The 22,011-nt window shown below is 38.9% G+C and overlaps 1 protein-coding gene across 1 annotated transcript in view; it reads left to right on the top strand.

Moving 5' to 3' along the window:
• GAS2L1_1 (Growth arrest-specific 2 like) overlaps positions 1 to 22,011 on the top strand; it is a 52,102-nt gene that overhangs the window by 24,937 nt on the left and 5,154 nt on the right. The window contains exons 2-3 of the mRNA XM_051212738.1: positions 11,592 to 11,699; positions 18,858 to 18,954. Coding sequence (XP_051068649.1) covers positions 11,592 to 11,699; positions 18,858 to 18,954 — 205 coding nt within the window. The remainder of the gene's footprint in view (positions 1 to 11,591; positions 11,700 to 18,857; positions 18,955 to 22,011) is intronic.

Here is a 22,011-nt window from a genome sequence, read left to right as displayed (position 1 = left end):
AGAGGAAAATGCTCCACACAGTCAGGGAGTCGCTCTTATGCTGTCCAAAGTAGCACGAAATGCACTTGTAGGATGGGAGTCTCACGGATCCAGAATCATCAAAGCATCATTCAAAACAAAGAAGGAGGGGATCTTAATGAATATTATCCAATGTTATGCACCCACCAATGATAGCAACGACGACATTAAAGATAAGTTCTACGAGCGGCTGCAGTCAATCATTGAGAAATGCCCAAGAAAGGACCTAACTATTCTGATGGGAGATCTAAATGCCAAAGTCGGAATAGACAACACTGGATATGGAGATATTATGGGACGACATGGACTGGGAGAAAGAAACGAAAATGGAGAAAGATTTGCAAGTTTGTGTGCATTCAACAAATTAGTCATAGGAGGCACAATATTTCCACACAAACGTATACACAAAGCTACATGGATCTCACCGGACCACACTACAGAGAACCAAATCGATCATATTTGCATCAACAAAAAATTCCGAAGGACGATGGAAGATGTGAGAACCAGGAGAGGTGCTGACGTAGCTTCAGATCACCACCTAGTTGTAGCCAATTTAAAACTGAAGCTAAAGAAAAACTGGACAAGTGGACAAACAGCACTACAAAGGTTCAATACAGCCTTCCTTCGAGATACTGACAAACTCAATGAATTCAAGATAGCTCTCAACAACAGGTTCCAAGCCTTACAAGATCTACTGAATGAAGAAGAAACTACTATGGAGGACAACTGGAAAGGCATCAAGGAAGCATTAACTTCAACGTGTCAAGAGGTTCTGGGCCTAAAGAAACACCATCATAAGGAGTGGATCTCTATAGAAACACTGGACAAGATCAAAGAAAGAAGGAACAAGAAGGCAGCAATTAACAACAGCCGAACACGAACAGAGAAAGTCCAAGCACAAGCTGAGTACATAGAAGCAAACAAACAAGTGAAGAGGAGCATTAGAGCCGACAAGAAGAAATACGTGGAAGAACTAGCAACGACAGCAGAAAAAGCTGCTAGAGAAGGAAATATGAAACAGCTTCACGATACAACGAAGAAACTATCAGGGAAATACAGTAAACCAGAGAGGCCGGTCAAAGACAAAGAAGGCAAGCCAATCACCGAAATTCAACAACAGTGTAACAGATGGGTAGAATACTTCGAGGGACTCCTGAATGGGCCGGCTCCAATGAATCCACCGGACATCGAAGCAGCACACATAGATCTTCCTATAGATGTCAACACACCAACGACGGAAGAAATTAGAATGGCCGTCAGACAAATCAAGAACGGGAAAGCAGCAGGACCCGACAACATACCAGCTGAAGCGCTGAAATCAGACATCGAAGCAACCACAAGCATGCTATACCTTCTATTCAAAAAGATTTGGGAGGAGGAACAAGTGCCAATGGACTGGAAAGAAGGACACCTCGTCAAGATTCCAAAGAAAGGAGATCTGAGCAAATGTGAAAACTACAGAGACATTACACCACTGTCAATACCAGGGAAAGTCTTCAACAGAGTGTTGCTGAACCGGATGAAGGATGCAGTAGACGCCCAACTTCGAGATCAACAAGCTGGATTCCGAAAGGATCGGTCGTGCACAGACCAAATTGCAACACTACGGATCATCGTCGAATAATCAGTTGAGTGGAACTCATCATTATACATCAACTTCATTGATTATGAAAAGGCATTCGACAGTGTAGATAGGAGGACATTATGGAAACTTCTTCGACACTACGGAGTTCCTCAGAAGATTGTCAACATTATCCGGAACTCATACGACGGACTACAGTGCAAAGTAGTGCATGGAGGACAGATAACAGATGCATTCCAAGTAAGGACTGGAGTCAGACAAGGCTGTTTACTCTCTCCCTTCCTCTTTCTTCTGGTGGTCGACTGGATTATGAAGACCTCAACATCTGAAGGAAAACACGGTATACAATGGACAGCTCAGAATCAATTAGACGATTTGGACTTCGCTGATGACCTAGCCCTCCTATCACGTACACACGAACAGATGCAGATGAAGACAGCCAGTGTAGCAGCAGTCTCTGCATCAGTAGGCCTCAGCATACACAAAGGGAAAACCAAGGTCCTCAAATTCAAGGCGGAGAACAGCAATCCAATCACTCTTGATGGCGAATTTCTGGAAGATGTAGAGTCCTTCACATACCTGGGAAGCATCATCGATGAACAAGGAGGTTCAGATGCAGACGTAAAAGCGAGGATCGGCAAAGCAAGGGTCGCATTCCTACAATTGAAGAACATATGGAACTCAAAACAACTTTCAACCAATATCAAAGTGAGAATCTTCAATACGAACGTCAAGGCAGTTCTACTGTATGGAGCTGAAACTTGGAGAACTACAACAACCACCATCAAGAAAGTACAAGTATTTATAAATAGCTGTCTACGCAGGATACTCAACATCCACTGGCCGGATACCATCAGCAATAGCCTTCTGTGGGAGAGAACAAACCAACTTCCAGCTGAAGAAGAAATTAGGAAAAGACGATGGAAATGGATAGGACATACATTACGCAAATCGTCAAACTGCATCACGAGGCAAGCCCTAACTTGGAACCCTGAAGGGAAGCGAAAAAGAGGAAGGCCAAAGAACACATTGCGTCGGATAATAGAAGCAGATATGAAAAGGATGAATTACAACTGGACGGAGCTGGAAAGGATTGCCCAGGACAGGGTTGGATGGAGAATGCTGGTGAGTGGCCTATGCTCCTTCACGAGGAGTAACAGGCGTAAGTAAGTAAGTAAGTAACTATAGAAAATAGAGGAGTTTTGAACAAGTGTTTGGTCTTACTCTAGGATTCCTCAAGTGTGTTATCTCACATCCCCATCCAGCGACCGAGCCCAAGACACTTAGGTTTTGCAGTAAGCGCTTGATCATTAGAAAATTAAAATGAGATTTCATAGCTCACATCCATATCCTTAACTAATTTATGATCGCCTCCGTATATCATGAGCATGGTTCTTGAACATACAATACTTAACTTAATATGCAGGATCATACCACATTGCGGATATTTTGAGATGTCATATTGTAGTGAAGGAGAATACAGGTGAGGACGACCGAATTATACTTAGCTCAATATTACAGAGTTACTTGGTAAAATAGAAAAACCATGGTATAATACCTAATTTGCAAACTGTTCAATAATTGTCTCGAACTTCATAGTTCTCGCATTTCCATACTAACTGCTTTCTATTCCCGTTCTTCCTTTCCTGATCTTCCCAATCTTCTGCTGCCAGACATTACATTCCTGACTCGCGTTATATGCTACTTATGTCAATATAAGTAGCACGCACCACAATATCATTAACAGTGTTCCAAGTATAAGCAAACATTTGTTTTCTATTCTTCAGTTATCAGTTGAGAGGATGATATTTTATTATTATTTTTATGAGAAACTGATCTAAAGAGACAAAATTATTTATATCAGAAGAGGTTTTGTGGATTATATAATAATTTTAATAGTTGAGACCATGAATCAATTGAATCCAGATCACCATGGAAAACCTAGAAGCACTGGACGGCCGTTTCGTCCTAGCATGGGACTCCTCAGAAGTGCGCATCCGCGATCCAACCTAGAGAGATTCCAACCCAGAACTTATTGGTCTCAAGCGCGAACGCTTAACCTCTAGACCATTGGAATTGCCGGTATCCAATAGTGTTAATGTCTAACTTCAACTAATCCACAAAATTGAGTGACACATCCATCACTGTCTTCAGCGAGTTAGTATCACACAACAGACCCAGTTGAACTCTACTGGTCACTGCTTCTCACTGTATAACTCCAGAAAATACCTGTTGAAGCCAGTCACTATTAAGCATATGTTGTTTAATATCAGAAGGGGTTTTGTGGATACCATAGTAATTTTAATAGTTGAGATCATGAGTCAGTTGAAACTAGACCACCATGGAAAACCTAGAAGCACTGGATGGCCGTCCAGTTATATATGTTTACCATGATATACAAGTATTATATAACCAATAATTGAGATTATACTACCGCCTAGACTAGATACTTGATTGATCTACTATGAATAGATTGGATCATATTATATCATATACAAGTATCATGACAAAATAGAGAAAACCAGAGTATAGGTCTATAAAGAAAATCACATAAGAAAAAAGCATACAGTAAACTGAATGTCTGCTTTTTAATACTTGGTGACTAATTACACTTTGCTTTGATGAATGACACATCCAAAATGATCTCTGTAAACATTATTAGGCTTTCTTTTTTGTAGTCTTAGATTTGAATGGTCATTAATTCATTTACCCAATAATGAAATTCATTCATCATTATTCACAGTATGTGATTAATTAGGATTATGTAATAGAGTTAAATTTTTAGGTCAATTAGTCTACGAATTAGTTTAATGAATGGTTGGAGATTAAAATAAATTGGATAAGTCCTCAAAATTTATGTAAAATTGATATATCTCGACGGGTATAGGGCATGGTAACTGTTGGGATCTGATGTGTGGGCGAGAATGATAATGAATGGTTGTCTGCTTAGTCAGACATGTAGATAGTCTGACAGGTGTTAGATGAGTTACATATTCCTCTTTCCTTATTATTGATTGTTCAATGTTGTTGGATTATGTTGGGTTTTGGTGTTGAAATATATTTACGTTCTAGTCAGGTTAATCACATGTTCTTGATCTGGGTTGTGTTGAAGTCCTATAGAATAGACACTGGGAGGGAATCTAATGTAGATATTCGTCTAGGGTAAATTAACATCCCATACATTTAAACGTGGAAAACCATCTATGGGCTAAGATTATACATATATTCCTTTTGTATAACTGTTCAGTGACTAGATTATGTATATTCATGTTCCTCTTTTGATCTGAAGTTTGTGATGATGTCGTTCAGAAGAACAATGAAAGCTCCACGACCAAACCATCCAGCTCAGAGAACAAAACTCCATCAAAATCATCTACCTGAGCTACAAATCTTCTCCATCATGTTCCTCTTATTACACACTTTATTATGACCTATAGACTACTATGATACAATTTACCGTTCTTGAGTTATACCCAATCTATTAATTAGTCTCCCACATTCACATCCACTTTTGGCTAGATCCTGTACAAGTGTCATTTCTTATTTTATGGTGTGATGTGGTCTATTTGACTTCTGTATATCAAACCAGTATGTTTGAACTGCATGATTCATATCACAAAGGCTGAGACTGGTGTTCTGGACGCAATAGGCAGGGCTAGGCAGGAAGAAGAACTAATTAAGTCTGTAGACTTCTGGTACGGGTTTGTGCGTTATTGGTCCAGTCTATAAAACCCTGTTCTCTAATTGGCGGTATTATTACGTAACATATTAATAGGGCACAAGGCAATAAGATGTAACAAAAATCTTTTAATACTATCCTTCAAAATCCTTATTGACGATAACTCATATCAAAACATACTTACTTACTTATGCCTGTTACTCCCAATGGAGCATAGGCTGCCGATCAGCATTCTCCAACCAACTCTGTCCTGCCCCTTCGTTTCTAGTTTCATCCAATTCTTGTTCATTTTACTCATGTCTATTTCCATTTCCCGGCGTAATGTGTTCTTCGGTCTTCCTCTTTTCCTTTGGCCTTGAGGATTCCATGTGAGGGCTTGTCTTGTGACGCAGTTGGGTGCTTTCCTCAATGTGTGTCCTATCCACTTCCAACGCTTCCTCCTGATTTCTTCCTCCGCTGGGATCTGGTTTGTTCTCTCCCACAGTACGTTGTTGCTGATAGTGTAGTGTCTGGCCAACGAATCCGAAATATTTTGCATAGACAACTGTCAACGAACACTTGTATGTTGTGGATGATTGTTTTCGTAGTTCTCCAGGTTTCCGCCTCATACAGTAGAACTGTCTTGACATTTGTATTGAAAATCCTGACCTTGGTGTTGATTGATAGAACTTAATAGCTAAGTGAATAATGCGATGGCGTTTGAAGTGAATGGTACCGGGTTCGAATCCCAAAGTGAACATCAACTCAGATGCAGATACATCCAAATGACGAGTCCCAAATAGGACGAGGTGATGCACGTCCTGGATTCCATTGTTAGTCAATAATACTCAGTTGGTTTATGATATAATTTTCATCTGGATCCATTATAGCACAAGGATGATTGTTAGAGATGATATGTATGGACAGCTTTATCATTAATATCCAAATAATATCATATGAAAGTTAGAAATATCAATCTATTTGTATATTGTTAATGATTCAGTATTAATTTACATTACATTATGTATATCATTACAAATGAAGGTTCAAGTTATCCTATTACTGATATTCAGTTATAGTATTTGCATTCTGTATGTACATATTGTCCCTATTATAGTCGTTTTGTCACAAGTTATTAAGAACTGATGAATAGTAGCTATTAGTGAAATCTGGGATGCCTATTTTGTTGTATTTATGACATGTTGGGTGAATATACTTACATCCTAGAGTGAACGTTCACATTTAGCTTCAACTGTAGTATATGATACCTGATGGAAAAAGTTAGCGGCCATTTAAACTCAGTTGGTCAGTGGATAATATATTTAGGTTTGAAGTAAAATGAGCTGAGTTCAAGTCTAAGTGTGACACATCAATAATGAGGTGTTATCACATTCAAATTACTGATTTCAACCAGAATGAAACATTGATATCAATTACATTATTAGCCACAGTTCATCTGTAGTGAACGAGAACACATGTGGGGGACAACCAAATGTATGTAAATACAAAATTACAGAACAACTTAGTCAAATCTGAGAATCATACAGTAAATACTTCATTTGCAAAATATCAATCAATCGTCTCAAACTTCACTGTTCCTCCGTTTCCACACCAATCATTCTTTGTTCTCGTTCTCTTCTTTTCGATCCTCTTAACCTTCTGCCTCCAGGCATTTCACTTTCGATTGATGATACATACTACTTTTGTCTGTTGACATCAGCAGCACACACCACACTCTTCCCCTTTCAAAACAGGCGTTCTTGCAGTGGTTCTGCTCGCCGTGCCACTTTCTTTTTCCCCGCAACCCGTAACACGCTCTCCGTCAAAATGTCGAGTCTGAGGTGCACTGACCTCTGTAGCGCCGTTGACCCGCCAGGTCATCAAAATCCGATGTTCACCCGCACCCGTGACGTCCTGTGCTTACGGTCCGGCGACCTACTAAGTCATCTACACCTGATGTCCGCCCAGCAGACGCAAGTCCCACTGCTCCTCTTCGCCGACAGCACCCGCCAAAGCCAACGCCGCCCCACCAGAACACTCCACTCGACGTCACTCCCCTCACAGACCTCCCCAACTAGCACTGTGTTGATGAATATAAAGTACCTTCAAAAAGTGATCTATTTGATATCATATACTCCAAATGCCTTGGTTGGAAAACCTTGATTCCAAACTAATGGTGCACATAGGCTCCAGGATCCTAAACCAAAAAACGGTGCATGAACCAATTGTTGGTCACCGGCTACTATGGAAATGCATCTCCAAATGTTGCCTTTCGGATCAGACCTTTAGGTCGAATGCTCTGGGTGTGGCCCCCTAAGAAAACCACCTGCTTAGTTCGAGCGCCGGGGCAGTATCACGGCCCACACATGAATCAAGTGACTTGTGTGGCGCATATGTATTCGGTGCCCCTTTGCACTAATATTTATGTGTTCAAATAAATAATAAATAAACAGACCAATGGTGTTGATGTGTAGTTTAAGTCGATCCACGATATTGCTAGACCATGCTTGTCATGGATATTTATTGGCTGTGCTGATTGAGATATATTCAAGTTTACTTAAACATCACCTGCTTAAACTGACAACGCTGGCTGATGTAAGTTTGAACAAAGTTAGATGTGTTCATACTGAGGTATGAGATCGTTTCATAAAATCATTGACTCTTGGTCTGAGCTATTTCGATAGACTCGGACTATGTGATTGAGATCAACATAATAACTACTATTAGTGACTGAAAACTAGGAGTTTCATGCCGTGGGATCGGTCACATTCATCCTTGATCCTTCCTTAGACTTAGAACTACAGTGTTTCTTAATACGTACCTTTTTGATTCTGTCTTTTCATATTAATGACCTAATTGTTTGTTATTAGAGAAATATATGTAAAAGAGTAAACAATGGGAAAATCAATTCAAGTTCGAAGAATCTACATATGTATGTGTTCGTGTGCGTTCGTGTTTGTTTGTGTGTGTGTGTTTAACTTAAAGAAGAATAACTTAGTGATACCGTAGAAAGGAAAAACTATCATAATTAGTTGTTGACACATTTTTTTCTTTTTTTAAATAAATGTTTCCCATGGTAACTAAATGATTATTGATTATTTATTAAGATTTTAGTTCATTTTTGCATAGTAAGGTAACATGATACAAAAAGTAACGATGTAAGTGATTTTCATCATTAATTAATATTACGATGAATATGACAGTTTACGAACCAATGAGCTGATATTTAATAATTCGATTTTTATCAGTATAGGGTTGTGGAGATCATTGAGTTTTAATTGATATAATGAATAAACCAATGTTAAACCACCTCTGAAGACCCGGAAGTACTGGATGGCCGTTTCGTCCTAGTATGGGACTCCTCAGAGGTGTACACGCGTGATTCCACACCAGAGGGACTCGAACCCAGTACCTTTAGTTTCGTGCGCGAACGCTTAATCTCTAGACCACTGAGCTTTGAACAGTGGAACCCAATGCGTATCGGATAGAGACAGGTATCTACCTCAGTCAATTGATGAAGGGTTGAACAAGATCATGGATCGGTTGAAGTCAGACACTAACACTGTTGGATGCTGGCAGGTTCAGTGGTCTAGAAGTTAAGTGTCCGCACGTAGGTTCGAGTCCCTTTAGTGTGGGACCGTGGATATGTACACAATTATCTTCAGTGAGTTACTATCTCACAACAGACCCGGTTGAACTCTACTGGTTACTGATTCTCACGAGACCGTTATGTCCTGGGTTCGAACCTCGCGAGGCAAAGTCGTGGCTGCGCACTGCTGAAGAGTTCCACAATAGAACGAAACGGCTGTCCAGTAATTTCGGGTTTTCCATGGTTGTCTATCTTCAATTAACTCATGATCTCAAGTATTAAAAATTAAGTAGATCTCATTTATCAAAGATTTTCCACTGATTCATACAACTTAACTAACTTTTCACTCTTACTACATTCATTATTAGATAATAATGGTTAAATAGACTAGTTAGCATTATTTTCTATTGAGATCATGAACCGATTGATGTTAGACCACCATTGAAAATCTGGAAGCATTGGATGGCCACTTCGTCCTATTGTGGGACTCCTCAGCAGTGCGCATCCACGACTCCGCCCCGCGAGATTCCAACCCGTGACTTATCAGTCTCGCGCACGAACGCTTAACCTCTAGACAACTGAACTGGTCGGTATCCAATGGTGTTAATGTCTAACTTCAACTAATCCACGAAATTGAGCCGTCGTCCACCACTGTCTTTAGTGAGTTACTATCTCACAACAGATCCAGTTGAACTCCATTGGTCACTGCTTCTCACGAAACCGATAAGTCCTCAGTTCAAATTTCATTAATTCATACAACTTAACTAACGTTTCACTCTTACTCTATTCATTATAAGATAATATTGGTTAAACAGACTAGTTATTATTATTATTACTAGTAGTAGTAGTAGTAGTAGTAGTAGTAGTAGTAGTAGTAGTAGTAGTAGTAGTAGTAGTAGTAGTAGTAGTAGTATTAGTAATACTAGTAGTAGTATAAGTAGTATTGATAGTTTTATTATATTATTCTTAAGATTGACAAATTGAGTTCATTTTGTTTTGTTTTGTTCACCTTGAGAACATGAAGAAAACAAAAACAAACAAAAAAAAAGAAACAGAGGAATAGGCAACTGACAGTTTAATGAAGTAATGTTATACAAGAAATTAGTGAATTAACTAATTTATAAAACAACCATCTAATATAGTACTATATAGTTAATCATAAATATTAACAATCATGTACCTACTTGCTGAAAGAGAAAACTATTGTGTATCTATGTATGTATGTATGTATGTGTGTGTGTATATATATATTATAAAGAATGATTGAATGATAGTGACTATTTCAGGTTCATTACATTGTACTTCTGTCAATTAAACTTGGTATTTGAATAGATAGTATAGAAAATTCACAGAAAATTAGGGTATATCAATTCAAGTGTGATTATTATTATTATTATTCATATTATCAATAGTCAATCAGAAACTTACAAGTACATTGATTGAATCATGTATTGAATGTTATACAAGTGAGAATTTTCTTGATAGTTTGTTTGTATGCATTTAAAACTATAAGATAATGGTTGAAGATAGTTGATAGGATACCCTGTTTCATCCTACTTGACAGTTAAAGATGTTACCATTGAGTTATCCAGGTGATGATTGACTTTCTGTAGGAGTGAGGTATGTTTTACAACTGAGTAATCACTGAATAGTAATCGATGTGATGTCTATCAAACCTCTTATTAGTACTGATCGAATTCTATTGATAAAGTTGTAATTGACCTCACTACTCTAGGTGACTTAACATTAGGTGTGCTATGTTGAGATGTAAGGTGGCTGGTGGAAGCAGATGATAGTAAATCCTGGACCTAGATTCAGACCTAGATTAGTGTCTACACTGCAACTTGACCGATAGAATCAGATCAGCGCTATATATATATATATGACATTGCTTACCACCCAATGATTAATCAGTTGTAAAAAATATATTAAAGACTGTTTCGATTGATAATTTTTTGAGTCGATCACTGCACACTATTGGTCCCTATCGGAATATGTGTATTCTGAGTAGATTCCCATGCTATTTGCCATTGATTACAAGTTCAAGCAGAATTACGTAACTTCTTAGCCGATGAATAAGTTATTAGTAATTTTGACTCCTTAACTCAGTGGATAACGTCTTTATGTTCCAAGTAAAAGAGTCGGCGTGTTAACATCACTTCTACCGAATTTACTAAATCTATTTACTTACGCCTGTTACTCCTCGTAGAGGAGCATAGTACGCTCACCAGCATTCTACATCCAACCCTGTTCTGGGCAATCCTTTCCAGCTGCTATTCATTCTTTTTATATTTCCAATTCCAATTCCCAACGTAGTGTGTTCTTCAGCCTTCCACTTTTCCGACTCCTTTCAATATTCCAAGTTAGGGTTTGCCTCATGATGCAGTTTGATGATTTCCATAATGTATGTCGCATCCACTTACAATGTCATTTACTAGTCACCTCTTCGGATGGAAGCTGGTTTGTCCTCTCTTACAGAAGGCTGTTGCTGATCGTATCAAGCCAACGAATATTAAGTATCTTACGTAGACAAGTATTTATAAATACTTGTACCTATTTGATGATGGTTGTCATAGTTCTCCAAGTTTCAATTACATACAGTAGAACAATCTTGACGTTCACATTACAGATTCTGACTTTGATATTGATTGTATCTATTATTCATTCAATTGAAATAATGTTTAATTGAATCTATTCTTAAACAATCATCAATGATTTCCCTTTTTAATTATTATTTATATTAGGTACGTGAACTGTTATCACAATGTACTTGTAAACAAACATTCCCTATGGTTCGTATCGGTGAAGGACGTTATTTATTTGGTGATAAAGGTACACAAATATTTGTTCGAGTAAGTAATATTTAGTCATCTTATTTGTACTATTCTCTTTTGTTTTAACTTTCTAGTATTTACTTTATAAGTTAAAAAGAAAACGAGATATCCGTCTACCAACCAAAGGACAGGTTTATTGCTCAGCAGTTCATTTCATCCTACTTTATGACAGTGAAACATGACCAGTAAGAGTAGAGGTTATTTGTAGGTTACTAGTATTCGATCATAAGTGTCTTCGAAGCATTGTTCGTTTATCATGGGACCACCGATTAAGTAACGCAATTGTTAGGAAACGGGTACTAGGTAAGGATGGCAAATCAATTGATGACGTAGTGAAACTTCATCAGTTGAGATGGATGGGACACGTGTTACGTATGCCCAACGATCGACTACCTCGGCGTGCAATGTTCAGTGGTATAGGAGTAGGTTGGAAGAAAGCTAGGGGCGGCCAGACCAAAACATGGCACAAGTTCATGAAGTCACTGACAAGTGGTCAGAGTCATGTCGGTAGGTGTAGACTACCTGGTTGGGGACCGCGAGATGATAGCAACCGATGGTTAGAGACCCTGAATGACATGGCTCAAAATCGTTTGCAATGGTGTGTGCAGGTGCATCCACTCTTTATGTTCTCCCAAATTTATTTCACTGTATTATACTCTTTAAATAACATCTCCAAACACTAATTTTCCCGATTAATGCTTATACTCTCATTACCTCTACTACTATGGGATTTGAATCGACCACTGCATCTCTGTGCTAATGTGGTGTGGCAACTCGAACTGATATACGTACATACGAAGTTCTATTTTGTTGACTGACTGATTTACTTTATATTCAGTTGTAGTAATTGTTCAGATGTTTCCAAAATCAATAAAAATCGATTAGGAGTGAAAAGAGAATAACAAATTGCCCTGGTTATCCACCTGTAGCTCTTCTAGGGTTACTGCTAGTCTCAAGCCCATGCAAAGAAAAAGGGTTGAGCATGGAATTGACAACCACATCCCGTCGAAAATAATCTTGCTAAAATAACACCAACATGAATGAACTGGTTATTCGAATTAGCTTGCAATTGATCAATTTCTTTTAGCATATGTTCACTCTGTTCAGATTCCTTTGACTGATATTGCCATTAAGTCACAAGTATTATAACCAGAGATAAGTGATGGCTAGCATTAGAATCCAGTGCAAACAATCCAATACAAATGAATTATACTTCATCCCATTGCATAACTCGGTGGCTATCTGAACTTGGTAGGTAAGTGCATAAATTGATTACGCTTGAAGCGAACGGTACTAGATTAGAATATCAACCAAGAAATGTAGGTATATCCAGCTGACGTTTCTCAAGTAGAACGAAATCAACGTCCTAGATCCCACTGCTAGACACCATCTATCTCTGCTTAATGTGATTTTATTTCACAAACAACGAGAATTACGCTAAAAGGGGTGGCCAAACTAAAATGTGGCATCAGTCCATAAAGTCACTAACTTCTAGTCTGAATCATGTTGGTAGATGCAAACTACTTGGTTGGAGGCTGCGTAACTATCGTAACCAATAGTTGGATACTCTGTGTGACATGAATCAGAATCGATCACAATGGTTTAGGTGTATACACTCTCTGTGTTCCTTCAAACTATGAGATTAAAATCACTTCATATATTTCTTTCTACGAATTACTTCTATGATTTTTTTGTTCATTTTGTTGTGCTAATGAAGTTTGATAACTTGGACCGATGCACATATGTGCCTGGTTCTACGTTGTAACTGACTGACTGATCACACTAAAAACAATAAATATCTACAAACATGTAATCATACTATTTAGTGAATGAATCAGTTGTAACTTGTATGCTTGTTTCTTCAAAATAATTCATTATAATAGACAATATTGATGATAATAATAATAGCACTATGAAAACAAACAAACAATACACCACAATTATTTCATATTAATTAGAATTCATTTGAATTGCAAATGAGTTTAACTGATTAGTTTGATTACAAGTAAATAGTATCATTTGTTATAAAGGATTGATTGTTTTATGTATTCATTGTTAAATATAATTTAAATAGTTGAGATCATATAAGTCAGTTAAAGTTAGAACATCATGGAAAACCTAGAAGCACTGGACGGCCGTTTGGTCCCGGTATAGGACTCCTCAGCAGTGCGTATCCACGATCCCACCTTGTGAGATTCCAACTCAGGACCTTTCAATTGTGAGATTCAAAACGATAGGTCTTGGATTCGTATCTCGGGAGGTGGGATCGTTTTTGGTGGAGTTTTGTTCTCTGAGCTGGATGGTTTGGTCGTTGAGCTTTCATCGTTCTTCTGAACGACATCATCAGCACAGACTTCAGATAGAAGTAAAGTGTTCGAATGATGATGTCATTCAGAAAAACGATGAGAGCTCCACGACCAAATCTTCCAGCTCAGAGAACAAAACTCCACCAAAATCATCCACCTGAGCTACAAATCTTCTCCACCATCTCAAAGGTGGCATCGTGGATGCGTACTACTGAAGTTCAACAATAGGACGAAACGGCCGTCCAATGCTTCCAGGTTTTTCATGGTGTTCTAGCCTCAATTGACCCATGATATGAACTACTGAAATTTCTATAATATACACAAAGCCTTCTTCAAATGTAATTTAATCAAGTGAATGATTTAGATTTCTTTCAAGAAATTTATAGTGTTAAAAATTTTTCAATAATCTAAAATGTAATTACCACTATAGGGTTGTGGAGACCGTTAAGTTTTTGTTTGAGATGATGAATCGATTAATGTTAAACCACAGTTGAATAACTAGAAGCACTGGATAACCGTTTTGTCCTAGCATGGAACTCCTCAATAGTGCGTATCTATGATTCCAGTTGTGGGATTCGAACCCAGGACTTTCAATCTCGCATACGAATCCAGAGTGCAGGATCGTGAATGTATACTATTGATGAGTCACATACTAGGATGAAATGGCCGTCCAGTGCTTCCAGATTTTCAATGGTGGTCGAACATCGACCGATTGATAATCCCAATCTAAAATGTAATTATTGAATGTATGTTTACCGATGTTACACTAGTTCAGATGATTTGATAAAATAATGAATTTGGGATAAATTTTCTTAACTGATAATTTTCCTTATAAAACCAATGACTTGAAGAGTTAACTAGATAGATTCGCAGAAATGAAGTAATCAGTAACCCCTCTCTTCTACTGTTGACCTCATTATCATCGTTCGTACACACCTGAATAAATCTATAACAATACGAGGATGAATATTGAATAAATGTTGTATTCATATTTATACTACTTTAAATAATCTAAGTAGTTATATTGAATTGATCAATTTTCATTTTTTAATTTAGTAATGTTCTCTTCGTAGAAAGAATATGTAGTCAAATGAAATATTATTCATTCTGCTTGGAATAGCTTCCAAAATGTTCTGCGTCAGATTATCTTTCACAAATACTGATGTTATTCAATCCATAGAATAATACAAATGATACTGAATTAAGATTGTGAAATATTTCAATTCATTGTGATTTAGGTATTTATTTTTTATTTACGTGAACCCATAAATATCGTCACAAAGGGGCACCGAAAACATATGCACCATACAAGTCATTTGATTTGTATGCGGGCTGTGATACTGCCCAGGTGCCCAGACCGAAGCAGGTTGTTTTTTTAGGGGGCCACACCCAGAGCCTTCAACCTAAAGGTCTAATCCACAAGGAAGTGGAGTAACGTTAAGAGATGCAGTTCCATGGTAACCGGTGACCAATGATCGGTTCATACGCCATTCGTTCCCTCAGAATCTTGGAGGCTATGCACAAAATTGGTTTTAATTCAGGATTTTCCAACTCCTCTACGTGGATCCTCCGTATCCATCATCGCGGTTAGAGCGCTGGACATTTGATTTCCATCCTCTCAATCTCGTAAACATCACCCGTGGTATGAGAAGCCAGTGAGTAAGACTTCCCTGTCAGTGGTTGTATGCACATGGTCATGTGAGAGCAATTGAAGAGAGAGAGAGCTAACTCTCCTCACTCTCGACCGTAATAGGGCTTTTAGTGGGATTTGTGGTTTGTGCACGAACGCTTAACCACTGGACCACTGAGCCGGCATCCAGGTTTTCCATGGTGATCTAGCTTCAACTGACTCATGATCTCAACCACTGAAGTTGCTATAATATCCACAAAACCCCTTCTGATACTAAACAACATATGCATAATGGTGACTGGTTTCAAGAGGTATTTCCTGGAGTTCTAGTGAGAAACAGTGATCAGTGGAGTTCAACTGGGTCTGTTGTGTGATACTAACTCACTGATGAAAATGATGGATGTGTCGCTCAATTTTGTGGATTAATTGAAGTTAAACATCAATACCGTTGGATGCCGGCAGGTTCAGTAGTCATTTAAATCCGTTAAGCACTTTGTTTAAAATTTATAGATGGTTTCTTGTCACTAAGAATGTGGTATGTGCTACTGATATCGACAGATATAAGTGGTATGTACCATCAATCGAAAGTGAAATGCCTAACGGCAGAAGATCAAGAAGATCAATGATGAAATGAGAACAAGAACAAAGAATAATTAGTGTAGAAACAAAAGAACAACGAAGTATTCACTTTATGCTTCTCAGATTTTACTAAGCGATTCTACAATGTTGTATTTAAATATATTCAATTGTCGCTACCGATGTTCTTGTTCTCTACAAGAATGTGTATGTTTGGGTGTGTGGGGGTTAGTAATCATTATATTGAAATTCCATTGTGTTCATTACCATTCGGTTACTTCAATACAAATAATGTCATTCCGAATTATTAGATGAATGAATGAATGAAATATACATAAATAATGCGCATACAGTGAGTATACTTTTGAGAACCATTTCAATGGTCTATATTACTTAATTGATTATATGTTTATAAGTATACTAACAAGAATTTGAGTACAATTAAATTTCTTATAGAATCATTTTATATATGCGTTAACAATGTCATTACTAATCTGATTTAAGTATATCTGATCAAGCATTTTGGTTTATACTCACCATCAATTATAATTGTCATAATCATGCTGTGAACTACTAATAGGTCATATAAATCAAAGCATACTCCTCCTCCTCCTCCTACTCCTCCTCCTCCTCCGCCTCCTACTCCTACTCCTACTCCTACTCCTACTCCTACTACTACTTCTCTCTACTACTACTACTACTACTACTACTACTACTACTACTACTACTGCTGCTGCTACTGCTGCTGCTGCTGCTGCTGCTGCTGCTGCTGCTGCTGCTGCTGCTGCTGCTGCTGCTGCTGCTGCTGCTGCTGCTGCTGCTGCTGCTGCTGCTGCTGCTGCTGCTGCTGCTGCTGCTGCTGCTGCTGCTGCTGCTGCTGCTGCTGCTGCTGCTGCTGCTGCTGCTGCTGCTGCTGCTGCTGCTGCTGCTGCTGCTGCTGCTGCTGCTGCTGCTGCTGCTGCTGCTGCTGCTGCTGCTGCTGCTGCTGCTGCTGCTGCTGCTGCTGCTGCTGCTGCTGCTGCTGCTGCTGCTGCTGCTGCTGCTGCTGCTGCTGCTGCTGCTGCTGCTGCTGCTGCTGCTGCTGCTGCTGCTGCTGCTGCTGCTGCTGCTGCTGCTGCTGCTGCTGCTGCTGCTGCTGCTGCTGCTGCTGCTGCTGCTGCTGCTGCTGCTGCTGCTGCTGCTGCTGCTGCTGCTGCTGCTGCTGCTGCTGCTGCTGCTGCTGCTGCTGCTGCTGCTGCTGCTGCTGCTGCTGCTGCTGCTGCTGCTGCTGCTGCTGCTGCTGCTGCTGCTGCTGCTGCTGCTGCTGCTGCTGCTGCTGCTGCTGCTGCTGCTGCTGCTGCTGCTGCTGCTGCTGCTGCTGCTGCTGCTGCTGCTGCTGCTGCTGCTGCTGCTGCTGCTGCTGCTGCTGCTGCTGCTGCTGCTGCTGCTGCTGCTGCTGCTGCTGCTGCTGCTGCTGCTGCTGCTGCTGCTGCTGCTGCTGCTGCTGCTGCTGCTGCTGCTGCTGCTGCTGCTGCTGCTGCTGCTGCTGCTGCTGCTGCTGCTGCTGCTGCTGCTGCTGCTGCTGCTGCTGCTGCTGCTGCTGCTGCTGCTGCTGCTGCTGCTGCTGCTGCTGCTGCTGCTGCTGCTGCTGCTGCTGCTGCTGCTGCTGCTGCTGCTGCTGCTGCTGCTGCTGCTGCTGCTGCTGCTGCTGCTGCTGCTGCTGCTGCTGCTGCTGCTGCTGCTGCTGCTGCTGCTGCTGCTGCTGCTGCTGCTGCTGCTGCTGCTGCTGCTGCTGCTGCTGCTGCTGCTGCTGCTGCTGCTGCTGCTGCTGCTGCTGCTGCTGCTGCTGCTGCTGCTACTGCTGCTGCTGCTGCTACTACTACTACTACTACTACTACTACTACTACTCCTCCTCTCCTACCTACTACTACTACTACTACTAGTAACACTACTTGTAATTGTTGAAGGAAATGACGTATCATCTTTTTTACTCACTTCTAATGGACCTCTTATGGCGAAGTTTTGATTTTTAGTTGTGATTATACAGATTACAATATCAATATGATTCTGTATGTCATTAAATATATATACATACATAAACGTTTCTTTCTCAGTACATGTCAAGTAGTTGCTCAATAAAAATTATCTGGAAATAGTTATACTGTTTAAATGAGATTAAGTAGTTCAAATGTTTCACTTGAAAAAGTATCCATTTAATCAGGTGGGGATTTTGTGAAGATTTTAGTAATTTAACACTTAAATTCATGGCCATTTTCTTCCTTGTATGAGACTCCTCAGTAGTGAGTATCCACTATCCCGCACCTTGCGACTGAAATGGGTTTGGATATAACTATTGTTATGATTATAACAAAGTTTCATGTTTTGATCTGTTTGTTCAAGTTAGGAAATGAAAAGGGTCAAAATTGTTTTATGAGTAAAGATGAAATGACACCTATCTAAACATTATAAATTGTTGATTCTGTAGATCGGCTTGGTTTAATTCACTATGTCGACTTTTCTACATAAATTTATGTCTTATATATCATGAGTTCTTAATGAGGTTCATTGCCCCCATGGCAAACGTCGGGTAATTGACTGACATCTAAAATGTTACGTAACATGATTTAAGTTTGTTTCGACTTGTTGTATCTTTTCAACTAGACCTATTTTATTGTTTTAATTTAGATACTGAGAAATCATGTGATGGTTCGAGTCGGTGGTGGCTGGGATACACTGAGTCATTTCTTATCAAAATACGATGAATGTCGTAAAGTTAATCCATGTAAGAATGTTTTCTATTCAGTTTTGAAGTTTTACGAAGCTTTGCTTGTTTGATTGTATCAAAATATTTTACATTTCGTATGTTATTAGATCATACTTTAACGATGTAGGGTTAGTAATAGTAATTATTAGTTTATTAATTGAGATTAGGGTGTTCTCTTAGCCTGAGTTCATGTCATCAATCCTACCGATAACAAAGTATGATAATGTTGAGTGGAAAACTATGGTAACTTCGATTTTTTTGACGACAGTCATTCGATTCGGTTGTCACTTACGTACTTATTTACGCCTGTTATCGCCAATGGAGCATAGGCCGCCGACCATCATTCTCCAACCAACTTTGTCCTTCGCCTTTCTTTCTAGTTCTATCCAATGTTGTTCATTCTTCTCATGTCTATCTCAATTTATCGGCATAATGTGTTCTTTAGTCTTCTTCCTCTTCTCCTTTGGACTTGAGGATTACGAGTGATGAGGACTTGCCTTGTGACGCAGTTGTGTGCTTTCCTCAATGTGTGTCTTATCCACTTCCAGCGCTTCTCTCTGATTTCTTACTCCATTACTTTGTTCTGGTTTGTTCTCTGCAACAGTAGGTTGTTGCTGATAGTGTAGTTTCTGGTCAACGAATCCGAAGTATTTTGCATAGACAACTGTCAACGAACACTTGTATGTTGTGGATGATTGTTTTCGTAGTTCTACAAGTTTCTGCCCCATACAGTAGAACTGTCTTGACATTTGTATTGAAAATCGTGACTTTGGTGTTAATTGAAAGACAGCTGTTTTGAGTTACAGATATTCTTCAATTGTAGATATCCTGCTCTTACTTTGCCTATCCTTACATTTACATCTGTATCAGATCCACCGTGTTCAGGTTCTCAGGTATTGTATAATTCACTAAAAGATCAGAAAGTCGTTAATAAAACTATATACATGCATATATGAAGTAATAAAGATTGATTTATTTGTATCTTAATTAGTAGAAAACTGATTTGTGTTTCTTTGTTGACATTTGTGTCTTTTTGGTTAGTTGCTTCTTAAGAAGGTAAATCACTATATGAATTCAGAGAGAAATTATCAACCAAAGGATCATTAAAAACTTGGGGGATACTAAATAGATAGTTACTTTTAGTTAGGGATTGATTAGACCTTACAATGGGATCAATCTCTAAATCACCATCTTTTCACGTTTCTCGCAGAATATGTGTTATGTCTAGAGCTTCGTTTCTTCTTGTACCACGTATAACTTGAACACTTGAACGTTAGAATCCTTCCAAGTGACAATGAGAAGACAGAAGACTAATGAAAGGAATGTTATTCCAGACAGTGTCAAATTATAGTACAAAACTGTCAGGTATTTATAGTTTTTAGTAAAACTGAAATCATTATTATGGTTATCCAATTCGCACACAGGGGGTGATTAGCATTTCTCCAATAGGAAAGCTACACATGGAAATTCTGGAACATTCTTCTAAAAGATAATTGAATGAGATATCTTCGGTTCTATCTGAAATTCTTAAACCATCTTCGAGTTCATACATGGATGGTCCCCACCGTATGATAAGTTTAGGCTGTTGAGCTGAACTCCTATGGTCTAGATTAATTACTTCAATCAACTCTCAGTAATATATATAACAAGTAAAGAGATTTCTCATTATGAAGTAACATTATTTGAAGAACTAGTGAGATCTAACAAACACTGAATATGTATTTTCATTCTAGTTTAAGATTTCCAAGTGTGTCAACCTATAGCTATGCACAGTATTATTTCAGCAGCAATTTCGAAGACCCTCCCGATCTCCCACATTGTACGAGCATTCCATGTACCTAAATTAATGGTTGATCTGGTTATTAGAAGGGGCATCAGCCTCGTGACTTCCGAAAAAACTCGGCTTTCATCATGAGGTGTCATAACTCCTCTAATTGAAGATCTTCTAAATGCCAAAGCAGAGTTTAAATGGTTTGAATTATTTTTCCTCATTAGCGTTATTTCATCGAGTAAGTTTTTCATGGTATGTGGTCGCTATCCCCATGCCCAACTCTCCTCCTTTATCCGGGCTTGGGACCAGCCGTCACCCAAGAGTGGCTGCAGGCGGAGTTATATACTGTATTAACCTCAAGAAATTTTAGTTGCTTGACAAGTATGACACCATTCAGTCTTTGAATCAATATCAAATGATTCAGTCTGCATATATAAGATATGACATCACATTAGAATCAGGAAGTTAACGATACGTGATTACATGAACACGATGAATGTTAACTTGGTGATTTAATGTCATGAATACAATTTTAATTTTTGATTGAGATCATGAATCGATGAATGTTAGACCACCATTGAAGACGTGGAAACACCTGACGGTTGTTTTGTTCTAGTATGAGACTGTTGAAGAGTGTGTATCCACTATTTCGGATTGCTTGATGTTAGACAATAACACGTGGTACGTATGCCCAATCACCGATTACTAGGACGCGCAATTGTGACTAGTGTTGGAGTCGGTTGGAAGAAAGTTAGAGGCGGCCAAATCAAAACTTGGCATCAGTCACTGAAGTCACTAACTTCTTATCTGTGCCATGTTGGTAGATGCAGACTACTTGGTTGGGGTCCGTGTGACTATCGTTACCAATGGTTGGAGACTGTGTGACATGGCTCAGAATCGATCACAATGGCATCCGTGTATACACTCGTTGTCTTCCCTTAAACTGTGAGATGAAAATTACTTTATATATTTCTTCACAATTCTTTCTTTTATATATTACTATCATTGAAGTAACTACTTCTGTGAATTTGGTGTTGATCTTGTTGTGCTAATGAGATATGTGAACTTGGACCGATGTGTATAAGTGCCTGGTCCTACGTTGTCGCTGACTGACTGACTGAGATACTAAAACCGGATCAGTGGTCTATAAGTTGAACGTTCACATGCATAACCAAAAGTTCTAAGTCTGAATATAATGCACGAGCTCATCAATTCTTACTGTTAAGAAATCGCATACTGGAACAAAACAACTAACTATCCAGTACTTTCAGATCTGACGTTCATCAATTAATGATCTTATTCCA

This window comes from Schistosoma haematobium, chromosome 3 (genome assembly GCF_000699445.3).
Source record: "Schistosoma haematobium chromosome 3, whole genome shotgun sequence".
Classification (NCBI taxonomy): Eukaryota; Metazoa; Platyhelminthes; class Trematoda; order Strigeidida; family Schistosomatidae; genus Schistosoma; species Schistosoma haematobium.
This window is presented reverse-complemented; position numbering and strand designations above follow the sequence as displayed.